Source organism: Garra rufa, unplaced genomic scaffold (assembly GCF_049309525.1).
Source record: "Garra rufa unplaced genomic scaffold, GarRuf1.0 hap1_unplaced_002, whole genome shotgun sequence".
Lineage (NCBI taxonomy): Eukaryota > Metazoa > Chordata > Actinopteri > Cypriniformes > Cyprinidae > Garra > Garra rufa.
The window spans coordinates 7761742-7781302 of NW_027394277.1; the positions used below are offsets into that span (position 1 = coordinate 7761742).

The window sequence follows — 19561 nt, forward strand, 5'->3', positions numbered from 1 at the left end:
AAGCATCCACTACGATCATGAACATATTACTCAGGAAAGGTCCAACAAAATCTACATGCAACCGTCTCCAGCACTCACCCGGAAATTCCCATGGATGAAGAGGGACTTGAGTCGGCATTCGTTGTTCTTGCTGACAGATTTCACATTCTTTACAACTTCCCTCTACATCCATATCAATTTTTGGCCACCATACATATTTGCGTGCCAGGGCTTTCATTTTAACAATGCCAGGGTGTCCTGAATGAAGTTCACGCAACACAGCTTTCTGAAATTTGATGGGTACGATCACTCGTGTGCCCCATAACACACATCCCTGTTCCATTGACAATTCATCTCTTTTAGCATAAAAATCAAATCTTCAATCTTCAAATCTTCAGACACTTTACTTGGCCAATCTTCCATTACATACTTGAAAACTTTAGGAAGCTTTTGGTCTGTTCTAGTTGCTCTGGCAATCTGTGATGCATTTAGAGGTGCCTCTTGAAGGTGATTCATCAGGAGGGTGTTGATATGCGCTGAAATGGCTTCTGTGCCCACATCTGTGATTTCAGGTAAAGGAATTCGTGACAAGCCGTCAGCATTTCCGTGATCTTCTGCCTTACGGTAACGAATGTGGTAATCATATGCTGACAAGATTAAAGCCCATCGCTGAATGCGAGCAGCAGCCATCATTGGGAAATGCTTATGTTCACCAAACAAGGTCACTAAAGGTTTATGATCAGTCATCAAATTAAACGACCTTCCCCACAGATATTGATGGAATTTCTTAACTCCATAAATGATGCTCAGTGCTTCCTTCTCAATCTGTGAATATTTCTTTTCAGCAGGGGACAATGTACGTGAAGCATAAGCAATAGGATGCTCCTCACCATTTGGCATTGTATGCTGCAACACTGCGCCAATTCCATAAGCTGAAGCATCACATGCTAAAGTCAGAGGTAACTGTGGATCATAGTGTACTAACACTTTATCACTGGTCAACAGTTCTTTACACTTATTGAAAGCACTTTGTTCTTTCTTCCCCCATTGCCAAACCACTTGCTCTTTTAACAGCCTATATAGTGGTGCCAACACAGTGCTCTGGTGTGGTACAAAACGTCCATAATAATTTACCAGGCCTAAAAAGGCTCGCAGCTCTTTCACATTTGAAGGTGCTGGTGCATCCTGAATAGCCCTCACTTTGTCCTTAGTTGGGTACACTCCTCTTCCATCTATCACATGACCCAGATATTCGATTTGTGTCTGACCCCATTCACACTTACATTTCTTCACTCTTAATCCAGAGTCTTGTAGACGCTGCAGAACTTGACAGAGAGTTACTAGATGTTCTTCCTCATCTTTACCCACGATCAACAAATCATCCAAATAGACAACAACTTTCAGATCCTTCATCAGTTGTTCCATTATCCGTTGAAAAATAGAAGGGGCCGAACTGATGCCGAATGCCAGACGATTATAGACATAAAGTCCCTTGTGTGTGTTAATTGTTGTATATCTCTTGGAGTCATCATCCAACAAGACCTGCTGATAAGCCTGAGCTAGATCAATCTTGGAGAATACCTTGCCTCCACTTAGAGTGGCTAAAATGTCCTCCATTCGTGGTAGAGGATACACTTCAGTGTTGGCAGCTTGATTGACAGTGACCTTATAGTCTCCACATAAACGAATTGTTGAATCTTTTTTAATTACAGGGACAACTGGAGCAGCCCACTCACTATACGTTACTGGAGATATAATTTTTGCCTTCTCCAATCGATCAATTTCCTTCTCCACCCGTTCTTTCATGGTAAAAGGTAGTGGACGACTTTTATAAAACTTTGGTGGCACATCCGGTTTCACTGAAATGTTAGCTTTAATATCCTTCAAAGTGCCCAACTCATTTTTGAAAACTTCATCATACTTTTCAAGCACCTCCTGGATAGACCTGGGCTGTCTCATTTGATTCACATATCGAATTTCTTTCAAATTCAACTTAATTTTCTGGAGCCAGTTCCTACCACACAAATTTGGTCCATTCCCTTCCACTACGATCAGCGGTAACTTATTTACTTGATCTTCGTATTGCACAATAACAGTGAGTTGGCCCAAAACTGGAATGTTTTCACCTGTGTACGTCTTTAGCTTTACGTGAGCTCCCTCCAGTGGTAAATGAGCAAATGACTGCTTGTACATTTCTTGCGAAATAATGCTCACAGCAGCTCCTGTGTCGACTTCCATCAATAAATCTTGCTGATTCACAGTAAAATTCGCTCGGAATGTCTGTTTCTCAATATCACTTAACACCGAGAACATCTCCAGTTCTGGCTCTTCAGCATACATATAAGCTGTAACTTTATGCTTGTTCTGTGGCCCAGCGGATTTATTCACATGTGACTTCTCTTTAACTCTGCATGCTTTCTTTACATGACCCATCTTTCCACAATTATGGCATTTCGAATTTTTAAAATAACATTCCTGGGCACTATGATTTCTTCCTTTACAACGATAGCATGTATATCTTTGGTGGTGAGTAGTTTTTTCATTTACCTTATGCACAGTTGCCGCTGAATCCTCCGTTTTCCTCAGCTGAAGCGTGTCCCGGGCAGCTGTTTCCATGCTAAGAGCAATTTCAAATGCTCGTGCAAACGTAAGAGCGTCTTCAGAAAGCAATCTTCGTTGGCATGCTTCACTTTGAATTCCGCTCACAAAGCGATCACGTAAAGCTTCATCCAAACTTGCACCAAAATCACATTTCGACGCACACTGTTTAAGTTCAGCAACATACTGGGACACAGTTTCATGGGGCTTTTGCACACAACGCTGAAATCGGAAGCGTTCAGCTATTATCAACGGCTTGGGCTCAAAATGGGCTTGTAGGATATCAACGATTTCTTTAAATGTTTTATCCTTCGGCTTTAAAGGTTGAACCAAATTCCGTAGCAATCCATAAGTGGAAGCTCCCATAGCACTAAGCAGAGTCGCCATTTGCTTCGCCTCATCTACATCATTAGCAATCATGAACAGTTCCACTCGTTCAATATATGCAGACCAGGATTCATTTTCTGGTTTATATTCATCCAGTCTTCCAATTTGTGCCATGTTCCTTCACATAATGTTTCCTCGTCGCCAATTTATGTTATGTATTAACGAGGCAAAACCACCAACAAAATGCCATCAAGCACACTTTACTTAAGTGAATACACGCGTCATCACAGCAATACATCACGTGACTTATATACTGGCTCCTAAACAAGGAACCAATGAAAACCAGACATAAACCAAGTAATCAAGTAATCACCATACACATTATCTCAATACACCACAATTATGTTTTCAATAGATCTTAACTTTGGAGAAAAAAAATATTTATTTTAAGCGCACTCATCTGCCATATTAAATTCTAATTACAATTTGCACATAATTTTGTAGTACATTAAGTCACATTTCCAAATATTTAGGACCCACCTTCTTTCAGTTGCACACTACTAATCAAATGTTTTACAACATTATGCAGTTTTAACATCCTGTTTGTTTTTATACTTTAGATGCCTTACAACAAGTGAAAGCTGAGAAAAGGAAGGCCTCAGATATCATCATTTCTGTGACAGTGCAACATTGGCTCCATTGTGGTCCTGTATGGCTTGGGGACATTGCCTTATTGTGGAAAGCCCTAAGTTTATCAGACTGTTTAATGAAGGACATCTTTTTTTAATAAGAAAAGTAGCTTCAATCCATGGAAAAACTTCAAACTTCAAGACCTGAACAGCAAACTGGTAATGTCTCAGTCTGTGGTATTTTAGTGTTTCTAGCTTTGATGGTTTTAATTTCCATTTACTTCCATTTTGCAGATGCAGGTTGCATTTGTTATATGCTGTCAGTTTTTACAGGCTCTTCTCCTGGCATTTGTTTTATAAATTCAGAATTAACTGTTCCATGTATTAAGGCCACTTTGTCTTTCATTTTATCATATCCTGTATGTACATTGTATTTTAAGCTCTGTCCCCCATTTCACAAGGCTAGTCCCAAACTAAACTCATGTTTAAGCTCTCTTAACTGAAAATAACTTACTCTGACAGATATTTAAATGCCATTGCCATTGCTTTGTCTCAGATGCACACTAGTAATGTGTTTTTCCCTTGCATTTTATAAAAGCTGTTTAAATAGCCTAATTTAACTAAGGTCTAGTCCTGATTTAAGCTAAGCCCTGTCTGCGAATCAGGGCCTATATCTTTTTAAGTTACCACAAAGTTTTTTGTTGTTTTGATTTTTTTAAATAATTTGTTTTACCTGAATTCAATGTTATTTTCTTGTTCAAACAGTGTGGGGCAAAAATAAACACATTTGCATGTAAACTGAAGGATGTTGTTTACTTTGAGTGACTTATTGATTCAAAACCATATTAATTACAGTCATGCATGTTCTCTGATTGAAAAAAGTAAAAGCATGATTGATTTGATAATGTTTCTATGTTAATTCAATGTTAAATAAGTGATTTAATTTAAGTTGAAGAAATGTTGATTTAATGACCATCTTGATCGATTTTTCATCATTGAAGTAACATTATTTCAGGGTGCAAAACTGATGAAAAAACAATGTTAAATTTCAACATTGATTCAATGATAATATGATTGATGCATTAGCATTGATTCAATGTCGATTCAGTGTTGGTCTGCTATCTGGGATGTTACTTTGTAAACGTGTTAAATTGTGATTTGGGTTCGATAGCTGTTTTTTTTAAATATATTTTTAATTTATTTTTTTTAAGTAAACAATATATAAAATATAGCCTTTTCTATAGACAACAAGCTGCATGTAAATGCTGGGGTAAATGTACCCATTAAGCCCACTTTCAGCTTTAAAGTCAAATAGAAAAGGCCAAGGGAAAAACATATTTTACGCAAATTATGATTTTAACCAATTCAGTGATTTGTTAGTTCCCTGACACATTTGGCAATGTTGAGTTAGCCCCAATTGTGTAATAAAATCACTAAATTCACTTTTTTTTTTAAAAGATAGGCTTATACAGTGCCGCAAACACAAGCTTCTCTTGAATGAAGAAAAAAAAAAAAAGCATTTCTTAAAGTGGGCACAATTAAAAAATTACTATGATGCTTAGTCCACAATATATTTAAGCTTCATGCATGTCTTTGTAAAGATATCTTATAATTTTTTAAAGGAAAACATTGTTTTCTTTTTCACCATTACTCAATGTGGTACCAATTAGGCCCAAGGTATGTTTTTTAATGAGAAATCCCTCTAGTTACAAACTTAGATCAATTTTCGGAGTGTGCTTTTACCTTACTAACCTTTTACCTTGCCTTATGTACTACTTTAATTTACAAATATATTTAGATATTTAGGCCTGCAAATAACACATTGTGTAGCACCTTTATATAATGGGTGTCTGCTAATATTTGATTGCAAAAATGAAATAGCTAAAAAGCTCGACACAGGATTTCAACCTATATGTAATAGACTGCACATAGTATTATAGCAGATGCAATCACAGCGAGCTATTCAACCACACTGGTATATGTACTAGCCCCTCTTTACACTGTTGCACACTCAAAAAAATAATTCGGTCTAAAAATAAACTTTATGTAATTCAATTAAATGCTAATTTTCCATGTATTTGGATTACATAGTTTTGATATAAACATATTAATAAACTTAATGTGATTCATATGCATCAGTGATACGTGAATGAAACAGGTAAGGTTTATGTAATTATTCCCAGTGTTAAACAAGCACTGCTCAGTGTTCATGTGTTTCCACACTACAGAGTGTTCAAGTAGCATTGACACAGTGTTGGAGTTAAGGAGATCATTATGTGATGATTGATCATTAATGATGAACACCTGCTGAATCATCAATGGAAAGAGAAACACAAGAACTACAGCTGACTTCAGCCACAGCCTTAGAGGAAATCAACTCAAATAAAACAATACATTAAACCTCTCAAGATCTGATTCAACAACTCCACAAACAGATTGACCAGCTTCACTCATTACTAACCAGATTGTCTTCTGTCAGACTTCTAGAGAAGCTCTTATTGAGAATTAACAGACGTGTAGATGTTTTGTTTCATGTGAAATCACCATCAATGAGAGCAGGGTTTCCTTTGGTTGGGCTCTTGACCCGTCACATGCTAGGTTTAATGTTGTGCTGATAGCTTTTGTTGTACTTAAATCAAACATGTTGAGCTTGGCCAACAAAGTGTAAAAAAAAAAAAAGTAGGGGGATCTGTTAGTGTGTCAATTTCTTTTGAAGTTTATTTGTTGCATAGATGGATATTGTGTTACTTTAATATTAGGCCTACTTACAGCTTTACATTTATGTGTTGTATAAATCATATTAGCTGAATCATTTTATCATACTTTGTGTGCTAAAAGTTTTCATCTGTTTCTTTCTAAAGACCACAGACATGATGAATCAGCATATGAACCTCAACAATGGTGATAATCAACAAAATGTTCAGATACATCTCTGAACATCTTAAAACAAGCTATTAAAAGGTCTCAACAAAAAAGGAAGCATTAAAACAATTATTAAGAGTAAAATAAAAATAATCTGACAATTCCACTGCATTGTTTATTCATGTTGCAATGCATGCTGGGATACATGGGAGGGTCTTTTACCAAACTTGTACCCAGCATGCATTGCAACATGACATATTGTTGACCGTCACCATTGTTGAGATTCATATACAGATTCTTGATGTTTTTGGATTTGAAGGTGATACAGATGAAAACTTTTTGAGCACAAAATGAAATACAAAGTATCTATTCTTCGTGACTTATGAAAAACAGTTACTTGTGAAGCTATAGAGACTACTATAACAACACAACACCCATCACATCAGGACTTTGAAAGAATCTGGAGGATTGACTAACTTTTTTTTCTTCTTTGACTTTGGTGGCTAAGCTTCTTGTGTTTTATATTTACACAATTAATGCTACCACCACTGACACCAGCATGTGACGGGTCAAGATCCCAACCAAAGGAAACCCTGATCTCATTGATGGTGATTTCACATGAAACAAAACATCTACACGTTTGTTAGTTCTCAATAAGAGCTTCTCTAGAAGTCTGACAGAAGTCAATCTGGTTAGTAATGAGTGAAGCTGGTCAATCTGTTTGTGGAGTTGTTGAATCAGATCTTGAGAGGTTTAATGTATTGTTTTATTTGAGTTGATTTCCTCTAAGGCTGTGGTTGAAGTCAGCTGTAGTTCTTGTGTTTCTCTTTCCATTGATGATTCAGCAGGTGTTCATCATTAATGATCAATCATCACATAATGATCTCATTAACTCCAACACTGTGTCAATGCTACTTGAACACTCTGTAGTGTGGAAACACATGAACACTGAGCAGTGCTTGTTTAACACTGGGAATAATTACATAAACCTTACCTGTTTCATTCACGTATCACTGATGCATATGAATCACATTAAGTTTATTAATATGTTTATATTAAAACTATGTAATCCAAATACATGGAAAATTAGCATTTAATTGAATTACATAAAGTTTATTTTTAGACCGAATTATTTTTTTGAGTGCATAAGCTAGCTTCAGTCTATGATTCTTTGAATTTGCCTGTGTTAACTTGTGACCCTGTGTTGCCTGTGTGAACTTGTAACCCTGTGTTGCCTGTGTGAACTTGTGACCCTGTGTTGCCTGTGAGAACGTTTTAGTTATGTAAAGAAAACTTTTATGGCTCACCAATAGGAAACGTTCTTGTGAACGTTCTGGGAACCAAAAACTAAATTCCCAGAACGTTTCCCTAACCTAAAGGGAACGTTCTAGTTATGTAAAGAAAACTTTCTGGTTCACCAATAGGAAACGTTCTTGTGAACGTTCTGGGAATCAAAAACTAACGTTCCAAGAATGTTTCCCTAACCTAAAGGGAGCGTTCTAGTTACGTAAAGAAAACTTTTCTGGCTAACCAATAGGGAACATTCTGGGAACCAAAAACTAATGTTCCCAGAATATTTCCCTAACCTAAAGGGAGCGTTCTAGTTACGTTAAGAAAACTTTCCTGGCTCACCAATAGGGGACATTCTTGGGAACGTTGTAACATTCCCAGAACGTTTCCCTAAACTTAAGGGAACATTCTAGTTACGTAAAGAAAACTTTACTGGCTCGCCAATAGGGAACGTTTTTGGGAACATTCTGGGAACCAAAAACTAACGTTCCCAGAGCGTTTCCCTAACCTAAAGGGAACGTTCTAGTTACGTAAAGAAAACTTTCCTGGCTCACCAATGGGAAACGTTCTGGAAACTAAAAATTGTTAGCTGTCCCTTACCAGTGAGCCGACTACTGAACTAGGGAGCTGATTGAGATCCAACACTGAGATTTACTTTGGATTGATTTGTCTTTGTTAATTGTTGTCCAGATAATTCCTGCTGAGATCCACACACTATTATAAAGATGGCATTTATTAAGGAGGAGAGCGAAGACCTGAAAATTGAAGAAACGTACACGGTCAAACATGAAGATACTGTGGAACAAACAGGTTGGTTTTAATTCTCATTTGATCCTTATTAAAAAGCCAAGCTCGATGATAATTTTGAAGCATGTCCAGGGGTGTTAGATACTTGAGGAAAGTATCTTTATTACTTAATGCACTTAGTATGATTTAAATGTAAACTTTTTAAATTTAATACAATTTCAGCTTGAGAAATACTTGTAAAATAGAAGAAAAAAGTAACATGTTAAATATGGCACTTTATATCGCTTTATTTTTCTCATTATAAATGTTACAATTCTCCAAAAAAAAAAAAAAAAAATTTATAATTAAAGTTTAGTGATCATCTTACCAGGGAGTGGATAAAGGGATGATATTGAGTAGGGCTGTCAGTGAATTGTTCTGTAATAAAAATTATTACATGATTTGATTGAATGAATCACAAATAATTACTTATCAATAAACCCTAAATGCTCTAAATAAATATTTAAAAGTTTATTATTTTAGCAATGGGTATTGAATACACAACACAAAAGTGGCTTTTTCAGAAAGGTTTAATTCTGTCAGTCATAATTAATTCAACAAACATTCTTCAACTGGCTCATTATCTGGATAGTCCACCCAAAAATGAAAATTTTTGTAATGGCATGAGGGTTTCAAACATGCAATACATACTAATGAAAACTGTGGCACCATTTTACCATTTCTACAGTTTAGAGCAGTATTGGAGCCACTGACTATATTAAATGAATAATGAGCACTGCTCACTTTGCCCCTCGCTTCTGTGGAAAAGGAAAGGCAATTTGCAAATAATCATACACAGTATACAGTGGGAAAAAAATTATTTGATCCCCTGCTGATTTTTTTACCCACTGACAAAGAAATTATCAGTCCAAAACAATACTAACCAGCTGAAGAGTCATGATACCATGAAGTATTCTCTTTATTTCATAAATAAAAAGATTAGAAATGATCATGTATGCATATATAAAAATGCACAGAGACAGAAAGGCAGGTGAACAAACATTCGACATAGCATTAGGATTGCACAACAAAGACTAAACACAAACCAACTTATATAAACAGGCTTAATGACAATATGACAGGTGATAGTAATTTGCAATTAGTGCACATGATGAGCACAGGAACAGGAAGGACCAAATATGGGCAACAGAGGGGTTGGGACAATGGGCAAAACCAACACAGACAGTCCATAGGGGCGTGACATTACTCCCCCTCTCGGGAGGCGCAACCTCGTGCCGTAAAAAAGAAATTAACACATAAAGTCTATGAAGGAGGAAACTTCGGCAGAGGACAGACCCCCGAGAGGAGGACGATGAGTGTGTTCCAGATTGTTTTGGACGAAGGGAGGAACCATGGGGAAAACAGAAGGGACCCAGAGCAGGAGGAGTCAGGCGAGACCCAAGCCGTAGCCATGATGGTAGCCCACGGCGGAGCCGAAGGAGGGAGGAGCCATGGTGGAGGAAGGGCTGATGACTCCATGGGGCTGACCAACGGAGGCAGAACAGGTGGCGGTAGAGCCCATGATCCTGGACAATACAGAGAATCCAGAGGGCCAAGACAGAGCCCTGGCGACCGAGGTGGAGATTCGGATGTCCGTGGTAGAGCTTGTGCAACAGAAAACAAAGGTGGAGCCGGAGGAAGAGAGCAGCCCAACTGAGCGGGTGGGACAGAGCGACAAGGTGCAGCCGGAGGAGTGGAGTCCTGAGGCGATGGCGGGACGACGACTGACCAACGCGGAGCCAGTGTGATATTGGAGCCTGCCAGAGCTGGTGGACCAACGAGCGTCGGTAGAGATGAGGGCTAAGACGGAGGATTCTCCGGCCATGACGCCGATGGAGACTGGCAGACACCCGTGGTAAGCCCACCGCATAGATGGTGGGTTGAGGGGCTGTCAGGACACAGGGATGTTAGAGCTGAAGCAGCAGGGCTGCTGGACAGAGACAACTGAGCGAGGGTGGGTGGGAACAGATAGATTCTTCGGGGTAGGCAGGAAGTTCAATTTGTATATCCTCAGTGAAATCAGTCAAATTTTGTTCCAAATCTAAATGACCCAGGTCCAGGTTTTACTATCCTGAGCACCCTCAAGCCCCAATGAAACATCCACCGTCGCAGGGATTGTGGCAGCACCTGGTTGGACTGGCTTGGCTCAGGTGCTCTAGCGATCTTTAGCGCTGTCGCTCTCATTGACACTGGCTCTGTCTGAAGTGGGGGCTCGGGCTCCACGAGTTTGGGTGATGCTTGGCTGTGGGTCTTGCTGCGAGACATCTGATAGGTGTAACTAGACGAGGTTGTCCTCTTCCTCCGCTTCGCCTACTTTGTACACCAACCCGCGTGATCACATGACTTGGTTGATGTAGTGCTGAAGGATCCAGTCAGGTAAGGCAAAGCAGAGTTCATTGTCCAGCCCACACCCAAATTCTTCCATCAGGCAGACGTTGTCGCTGCTAGCATGGTGCAGGCGTTAAGGAACTCCTCAACATAGACCTCCAGGTCCCTGCCCCACTGAAAGATGAAAATGTTTTTTTCATGTAGGATGGTGTTGCCCCTTCTTGGAATAACATTAATGGAGATGAGATCCATAACGTGGGGGAAAACAAGCTGCTAAATTTGCAGGTTGCGATCTGTCACAGATGCATATGTGAAAAGCATGGAGACGAGGATTCAACGAAAGTTTGTTAATAAAATTTACACAGGGAAATCCAGACAGGGAAGGCAGGTGTAACGAATTTAGCTCAAAAAGGAAATGTATATAAATAATTACTATTATTTATATCGGCCGCCAGTAGTAACTGTAGCGGAATCAAATCACCATCAATTAATCTGTTCGTCTAGCGAACATTCAGGGTAATTTTATATCAACTCTAAGCAATGATATTTTCTTGGCCACAGAAAAATAACATTCATACAGTATTAATGCATAAGAGCATTTAGCTTGATCGGAAATCATAAAGGGACATTTATTTGCAAGGAAGAATCAGAGACTCATGTAATTTGTGCACAAGAGTTTTATTTACTTAAGACTACAGGCGGGCATACACGGTGCGATTTTTGAGGTCGTACGAGCTCGCATGCGATTTTTGTGGTTATCGGAGGGAATCGCCTCTTCTCGTATGGTTGGGGCTCGTATGGTGTATGACAACTTACGAGACGAGCAAGAGTGCTTTACGAGCACTTCACGACCTCACTATCATTTTTAAACATGTCAAAAAACTTCGGGAGCTGTCCGACTGAAGACGTGACATGTGTGCTGTTGAACGAGCTGATTTGTTGAGCAAACTGCAAATGACCAATCAGAAGCTAAAGAAAACCACAGAAGAAGATGAACATGACAGCGCCACAGAGGATAAACTCGCTGAACTTTGGCAAGAACAGCGAGCGCTGTATGAGGTATCGATCGGTGATCGATCACCTATTGTTTGCTACAGCTATTGCTAGCTATAGTGGTGGCCAACTAACACCCTCGACGTGCATAATACTACGTTGCTGTAGCATTGCAGTTCTAGTGTCTTTAATGCATATGCTTGTTAGCACTGCTGTAGAGGTGAAGTTTTGTCAAGTTTGCAACGAGTGTACACACGCAATGGTGATCACACGGTTCCTGCATGTGTAGCAAAGTGTCAAAGCTCATAATTTTTATATGCAGTTATGAGATAGACAGAGAGCAGTTGTATTGAACATTACATACACAGTTTATTATACACAGCCTTCCTCTCAGAATGTGATTGCCTCGGAAATCGGCAGGTTTTAAAATCGTGCCGTGTACCACTGCGTCCGTAAAAAAAAGTCACTCGTGACGTGTGCGTGACCATACGGTCTTCCGACTGTCCGAATTCGCACCGTGTACGGCCGCCTTAAGACATAACTAATCTAAACAAACAAACATACCATCACTCATACACGTTACAGGGAAAGATAAGGATAGCTAGAAGATTACAAGAAAAGGGGTGTGAGGCTGAGTTGACCATCTGAAAGAACCATCAGTTTCTAACGCAAAGCACAGCATACGATAGCTTACACAAAACATCTGTTTAGTGGAAGAAACGATACTTGCATTCGACCGAGAGTCTCGTGGAGCCTCTGAAGAAGTCCTGGATGGTTCCATTTGATGGCTGAAGTACTCCGAGGTTGTTCTTGACTCTATTCTGGTTGAGAGAGTCCTCTCTCCCGAGTGAGCAGTTCTGAGGAACCGCAGGCCGCAGTTCAGAGATGGGGATCCAGAGACTTCCCAGGCTGGGGGGAGTCCACGCAGCTCTATATGTTGAGGCCCCCCTCTGGGCCCGACGCATGGGCTCAGGGGAGGCCCTCCACACAGGCAGCAATCAAGATTTTTAGAAGAGCGAAGGCGGAGCTGTGTGTGATCCCTTCTATGTCTGTGAAGAGTAAGACCACTCAGGATGGGCCTGACCAATTAGAGAGGCTGAAATTCTAAGCGGGAGGTTTTGAAATAATGTGGGCTTTTATGACTCTTTGTCTGAGAGCAAGGTACTTTGCATGTGTACTAAGATTGGTATAGTTGCTGCATTCCTTTGGATCGTAAAACTGGTGTTATCAGTTGCCCTTAAGGGCCAGTTGCCTTAATGTTGGTCACATTGGGGGTTGTTTCAAGAACGCCAACCTAAAGTTGGCTTATTGGTTTTAAGGATTATTTGTTAAATGTAATAAATAAGTGTGTCTGATTGGTCCAGACGCTACACAGGTGAACTCAAATCCAACATAACATTAAAATTGCACAACAAAGACTAAACACAAACCGACTTATAAAGAGAGGGTTAAATGAAACTAGGACAGGTGATGTAATTTGCAATTAGTGCACATGATATACAGGTTACGAACTGAGATTAGGAGCACTCCCTTTTAAAAAAGACACCTGGGAGCCAGAAATCTTGCTGATTGATAGGGGATCAAATACTTATTTTTAATACTATATAAATGCATTTTTCTGGATTTTTTTAGCACACATGTTGGTAAATGTTTTGACGTCTGTTTCTGAGCTATTTAACTGGGCTAACTTTTATTTACCTTTTTTCACCATAGACCTCATGCCGCTAAAAGAGGAGTGCATAGTACCGAATAAAACAGAAGAGAAAGAACAATATGAGACTCATCATGATTTTATAACTGGAGAAGAATCTTTCAGTTGGCAACAGACTAAAGAGACTTTAACACGGAAAAGAAACCTTGAAGTCCACAAGAGAATTCACACTAGAGAGAAGCCTTTTACCTGCCAACAGTGTGGAAAAAGTTTCAATGGAAAAGGAGACCTTACCATGCACATAAGAACTCACACTTTGGAGTGCCCATTCACCTGCCAACAGTGTGGAAAGAGTTTTACTCAAAAAGTTAGCCTCAACAGACACATGAGAATTCACACTGGAGACAAGCCTTACACCTGCCAACATTGTGGAAAGAGTTTCAACCATGAAGGAAACTTTCACAGGCACATGAGGGTTCACACTGAAGGGATGCCTTTCTCCTGCCAACAGTGTGGGAAAATATTCTGTACAAAAGTAAACCTTAGTAACCACATGATAGTTCACACAAGGAAGAGCCTGTTCACCTGTCAAGTGTGTGGAAAGAGTTTCACTCAAAAAGTAAGCCTTAAAGGGCACATGAGAGTTCACACTGGGGAGTGCCCATTCACCTGCCAACAGTGTGGAAAGAGTTTTACTCAAAAAGCGGGCCTCAACAAACACATAAGAATTCACACTGGAGACAAGCCTTACATCTGCAAACAGTGTGGAAAGAGATTCATTCAAAAAGGAGGCCTTGAAGTTCACATGAGAGTTCACATTACAGATAATTTTACCTGCCAATTGTGTGGCGTTAGCTTCGTTAAAAAAGGATTCCTTAAAAGACACATGAGAATCCACACTGAGAAGAAGTGTTACGTCTGCCAACAGTGTGGAAAAAGTTTCCACCAAAAAGGATACCTTACCAAGCATATGAGGGTTCACACTGGAGAAAAGCCTTACTCCTGTCCTGAGTGTGGAAAGAGTTTCGGCCAATATGGATACCTCGAAGTGCACATGAGAGTTCACACTCGAGAGAAGCCTTACACCTGTAAACAGTGTGGAAAAACTTTTACTCAAAAAGGAAACCTTAACAAGCACATGAAAAAAATGCACTGCATATCTTAAAAACAGGAGACTGGTTCAACCAGATTCTACAGGGTGGGCCATTTATATGGATACATCTTAATAAAATGGGAATGGTTGGTGATATTATCGTCCTGTTTGTGGCACATTAGGGGCAAACTTTTCAAGATACGGTAACACCAAGCACACCATTGTTTTTCTTGTGAAATTCCCAATAAGTTTGATATGTCACATGACCCTCTTCCTATTGAAAAAAAAAAAAGTTGGATCCAAGATGGCCGACTTCAAAATGGCCAGCATGGTCACCGCCCATCTTGAAAAGTTTGCCCCCTCACAAATACTAATGTGCCACAAACAGGACGTTAATATCACCAACCATTCCCATTTTATTAAGGTGTATCCAAATAAATGGCCCACCCTGTAGAAGTAGAATCCTGTTGAAAACACACCAGTCTTCCTGCAAACTTTTCAAGATGGGTGGTGACCATGCTGGCCATTTTGAAGTGGGCCATCTTGGATCCAACTTTAGTTTTTTTGTTTTCAATAGGAAGAGGGTCATGTGACACATCCAACTTATTGAGAATTTTGCAAGAAAAACAATGGCGTGCTTGGTTTTAACGTATCTTGAAAAGTTTGCCCCCTCACGTATACTAATGTGCCACAAACAAGACATTAATATCACCAACCATTACCATTTTATTAAGGTGTATCCATATAAATGGCCCACCCTGTAGAATTATGTTGAAAACAAACCAGTCTTCCTGCAAACTTTTCAAGATGGGTGGTGACCATGCTGGCCATTTTGAAGTGGGACATCTTGGATCCAACTTTAGTTTTTTTGTTTTCAATAGGAAGAGGGTCATGTGCCACGTCAAACTTATTGGGAATTTCACAAGAAAAACAATGGCGTGCTTGGTTTTAACGAATCTTGAAAAGTTTGCCCCCTCATATATACTAATGTGCCACAAACAAGACATTAATATCACCAAACCATTACCATTTTATTAAGGTGTATCCATATGAATGGCCCACCCTGTATTCTGAGAAGGTGCTTTGTAGCACCGTTAGAGTTGGGGTACATAATCTTGGATTTGGACTTAAGTCTGAGCTTTGTTGTTCCTCTGCGCTGAGTCTTGTCATGTGTTTCTCAGTGCTGTTTTCACATTGGTTTCCTTTTTCATGCGCTTTCATGCAATTTTACAATGAATTATTCAATTTCTGCCCCTGAATACTAGTGTTATTGATTTTATTAGTAACTTGAACTTGAACACATTAGTAACTTTATTAGTAACATGAACTATACACAAACTTTAAAATTAAGACTGATTTTATATTAGTGTTTGTGTAAAGCTGTGTAAGAGAATTTGACTCTGTTCAAAACACCTCTGCTTTACATCGTGAATATTGTCTGTCATATTACTCCCATTTCAAAAAAAGATCACTGAGAAATTAATACAGTAATAACTCTACGAGGTTGATTGTGGTGTATTGTTTCCCCATTAGGGTTGGACATCTAAGGTATAATGCCGATCCGATACGCATCTCGATACAAAGTATCCGATCCGATATATTAACGATACATTTGTGACATATTGCGATGCAATACGATACGATTCACACCGATATCACGATACGATGCGATAACTCAGCACTAACTAATTAGATCAAGTTTATGTGATGATGTGAAAGAGGATGCGGTGCCATTGAATCAGTTTGATTATTTATTAACCAAGTAAAACCAAGACTTTTTGATTATGTATATATATTAGACAGATTTAAAGCTCCTGAATTCTTTAATTCAGACATTCTAAACAACTACAGAGTACTTTTTCTAAAGTAAGTGAACCTGCCAAACAGAACAACAGGGAGATGCCAAAATACCACTCACTAAACCTGTCCATTTGAACTGGACTGACTGAATATCTACTGTTTGTTTCCATCATAAAATGAACATACAAATGAAAAATACAGCAAATACATTCTATATATGTTGATGCTGGTGCTCATATGTGCATAAACACCACTGACCCTCACAAGATCCACCTCTATGGGTGAGCATCCATTATAAAACACCCACAAGACATTCATTTTGAGAACTATGCAAATATTTTGAAATTTCACACAAAAACACTATGGATCAGAGCCCCGAAAGTATGACTAGTTTATGAATCAACAGCGGACTTATGCGTACCTAGAATCCGATATGCAAGAGTGTCATTGTTACTATTACTCTGATCGTCTTTACTTTCACATTAGTGCGAGGGTTTGTTTCATGCAGTCAAGAGATGAAGTAGAGACCCGTTTTTCCGCGGGGGTATAGGTTACTTTTATGTAGGCTTTTGCAGGTGGGAGTGGGACATAATAACATACATTTCTGCAGGAGCTGACCAAAAAAACAGTCCCTTGCAGGTCTCTGATGATGTTTGCGTGCCGCGGTTGAAAGTTTTGAGCCGCCGTTCAGTCTGTATGCGATGAGACTTGCTGCGCCGAGTCCAAAGCAATCAATCACAGAACACGAAAGAGGCCGTGCTTTAAACCATTTTAGGATAAAATTTAAATTAATTTTAAGCCATCTCGCGGGCCACCGGTTGAGAATCCCTGCTCTATGTGACTTTCTGGACACGCCCCGGTCTCTGTAGTGTTGTGATAGTCTACGTCGTTCACGCAGCAGTGAAGGGAGACGTGCTTGCGAAACAGTTCAGAGGGGAGAAAACAATCTAACAATATTTTCTACTTTCTAAATAATAAAAGTATTGTATGTCTACTAATAATTATAAAGATATAAATCGGGATTTACCGATGCAGATATGTTAGAAACGATGCATCGCGACACAAATGCCAATTTGTATCCGATGCGCACTTTTTAAACCGATGAATTGCATCGTTAACATTTTAAACCGATGCACCGAGTGAATCGGGGAATCTTCCCATCCCTATTCCCCATACGAAATTTAACCATGTTTTCATTGTTTTAAAAAGTTCCGAATTGATTACTGTGGCTAATTTGTTTTGGGAAAAACATATAGTTCTAAAAGTGATCAACAAACCTTTAAAGAACAAATGTAAACATAAATACATAAATGTCTAAATATGGAATGTGTGTATACCCAGACAGCACACATACGTCGGGCCGACGTCGGCCCGTGAACAGAACGTCGGCCTCATAAATCTAGATCTAAAAAGGATCGGCCAGGCATAGGCGGGTGTAATTCACTGCGGTAAAGCCAGCCGCGGTTCAGAAAAACACGGTCAAGCCAGCCGCGATTGACTTTAAAAGTGCGCGCATATTACAGTCATTACGGTAGTTTCAGAAACAGCCCAGAGAGAACGCGCTTGCAGAGCGCTTTTCATTTAGACGCCCAGGACTGAGAAATAATACTACAAAATACTCGTGAATTTTTACTTACTTATTTATTTGCATTTCTGCTTTAATATCCGTGTTATTTATTGGTGTCTTTGATGGTTCTTTTCTGATATGGGACAGTATTAGACTTTAAAGGGGTATATTGACCCCATTTCTAATAAGTAGAAAAAAACAATGATCAGTTCTTATTCAGGACGTCCCATACTATATGCACACCTCATTTGAAACCATTTTACTGTAGCATTTTTGAGATATGGGTCACTATTACACTTTAGAGGGGTATGAAAAACCCATTTCTAATAAGTAGAAAAAAACAATGATCAGTTCTTATTCAGGACGTCCCATATTATATGCACACCTCATATGAAACCATTTTACTGTACCATTTTTGAGATAAAGGACATTATTACACTTTACAGGGGTATACTGACCCCATTTCTAATAAGTAGAAAAAAACAATGATCAGTTCTTATTCAGGACGTCCCATATTATATGCACACCTCATATGAAACCATTTTACTGTAGCATTTTTGAGATATGGGACATTATTACATTTTAACGGGGTTTATTGACCCCATTTCTAATAAGTAGAAAAAAACAATGATCAGTTCTTATTCAGGACGTCCCATATTATATGCACACCTCATATGAAACCATTTTACTGTACCATTTTTGAGATAAAGGACATTATTACACTTTACAGGGGTATACTGACCCCATTTCAAATAAGTAGAAAAAAACAATGATCATCTCTTATTCAGGACATCCCATATTATATGCACACCTCATATGAAACCATTTTACTGTAGCATTTTTGAGATATGGGTCATTATTACACTTTAGAGGGGTATGAAAAACCCATTTCTAATAAGTAGAAAAAAACAATGATCAGTTCTCATTCAGGACGTCCCATACTATATGCACACCTCATATGAAACAATTTTACTGTAGCATTTTTGAGATATGGGTCATTATTACACTTTAGAGGGGTTTATTGACCCCATTTCTAATAAGTAGAAAAAAAACAATGATCAGTTCTTATTCAGGACGTCCCATACTATATGCGCACCTCATATGAAACCATTTTACTGTACCACTTTTGAGATATGGGTCATTATTACACTTTAGAGGGGTATAAAAAACCCATTTCTAATAAGTAGAAAAAAACAATGATCAGTTCTCATTCAGGACGTCCCATACTATATGCACACCTCATATGAAACCATTTTACTGTAGCATTTTTGAGATATGGGTCATTATTAAATTTTAAAGGGGTATATTGACCCCATTTCTAATAAGTAGAAAAAAACAATGATCATCTCTTATTCAGGACGTCCCATACTATATACACACCTCATATGAAACCATTTTACTGTACCATTTTTGAGATATGGGTCATTATTACACTTTAGATGGGTATATTGACTCCATTTCTAATAAGTAGAAGAAAACAATGATCATCTCTTATTCAGGACGTCCCATATTATATACACACCTCATATGAAACCATTTTACTGTAGCATTTTTGAGATATGGGTCATTATTACATTTTAAAGGGGTATATTGACCCCATTTCTAATAAGTAGAAAAAAACAATGATCAGTTCTTATTCAGGACGTCCCATATTATAT

The 19561-nt window shown here is 38.8% G+C and overlaps 1 protein-coding gene across 1 annotated transcript; it reads left to right on the top strand.

Moving 5' to 3' along the window:
- Nucleotides 1-3389: 3389 nt before the first annotated feature.
- LOC141305416 (uncharacterized) lies at nucleotides 3390-15997 on the top strand. The gene is made up of 3 exons (XM_073832520.1): nucleotides 3390-3752; nucleotides 8376-8495; nucleotides 13506-15997. Exons 2-3 carry the CDS (start codon nucleotides 8411-8413, stop codon nucleotides 14606-14608), a joined length of 1188 nt encoding a protein of 395 aa, XP_073688621.1. The 5' UTR covers nucleotides 3390-3752; nucleotides 8376-8410; the 3' UTR covers nucleotides 14609-15997.
- The last annotated feature ends 3564 nt before the right edge of the window (nucleotides 15998-19561 follow it).

Coding starts and splice junctions, on each gene's coding strand:
- LOC141305416 (XM_073832520.1), top strand. CDS start 8,411: ATGGCATTTATTAAGGAGGAGAGCGAAGACCTGAAAATTGAAGAAACG. Junction 8,496..13,505: donor AGATACTGTGGAACAAACAG/GTTGGTTTTAAT, acceptor TTTTCACCATAG/ACCTCATGCCGCTAAAAGAG.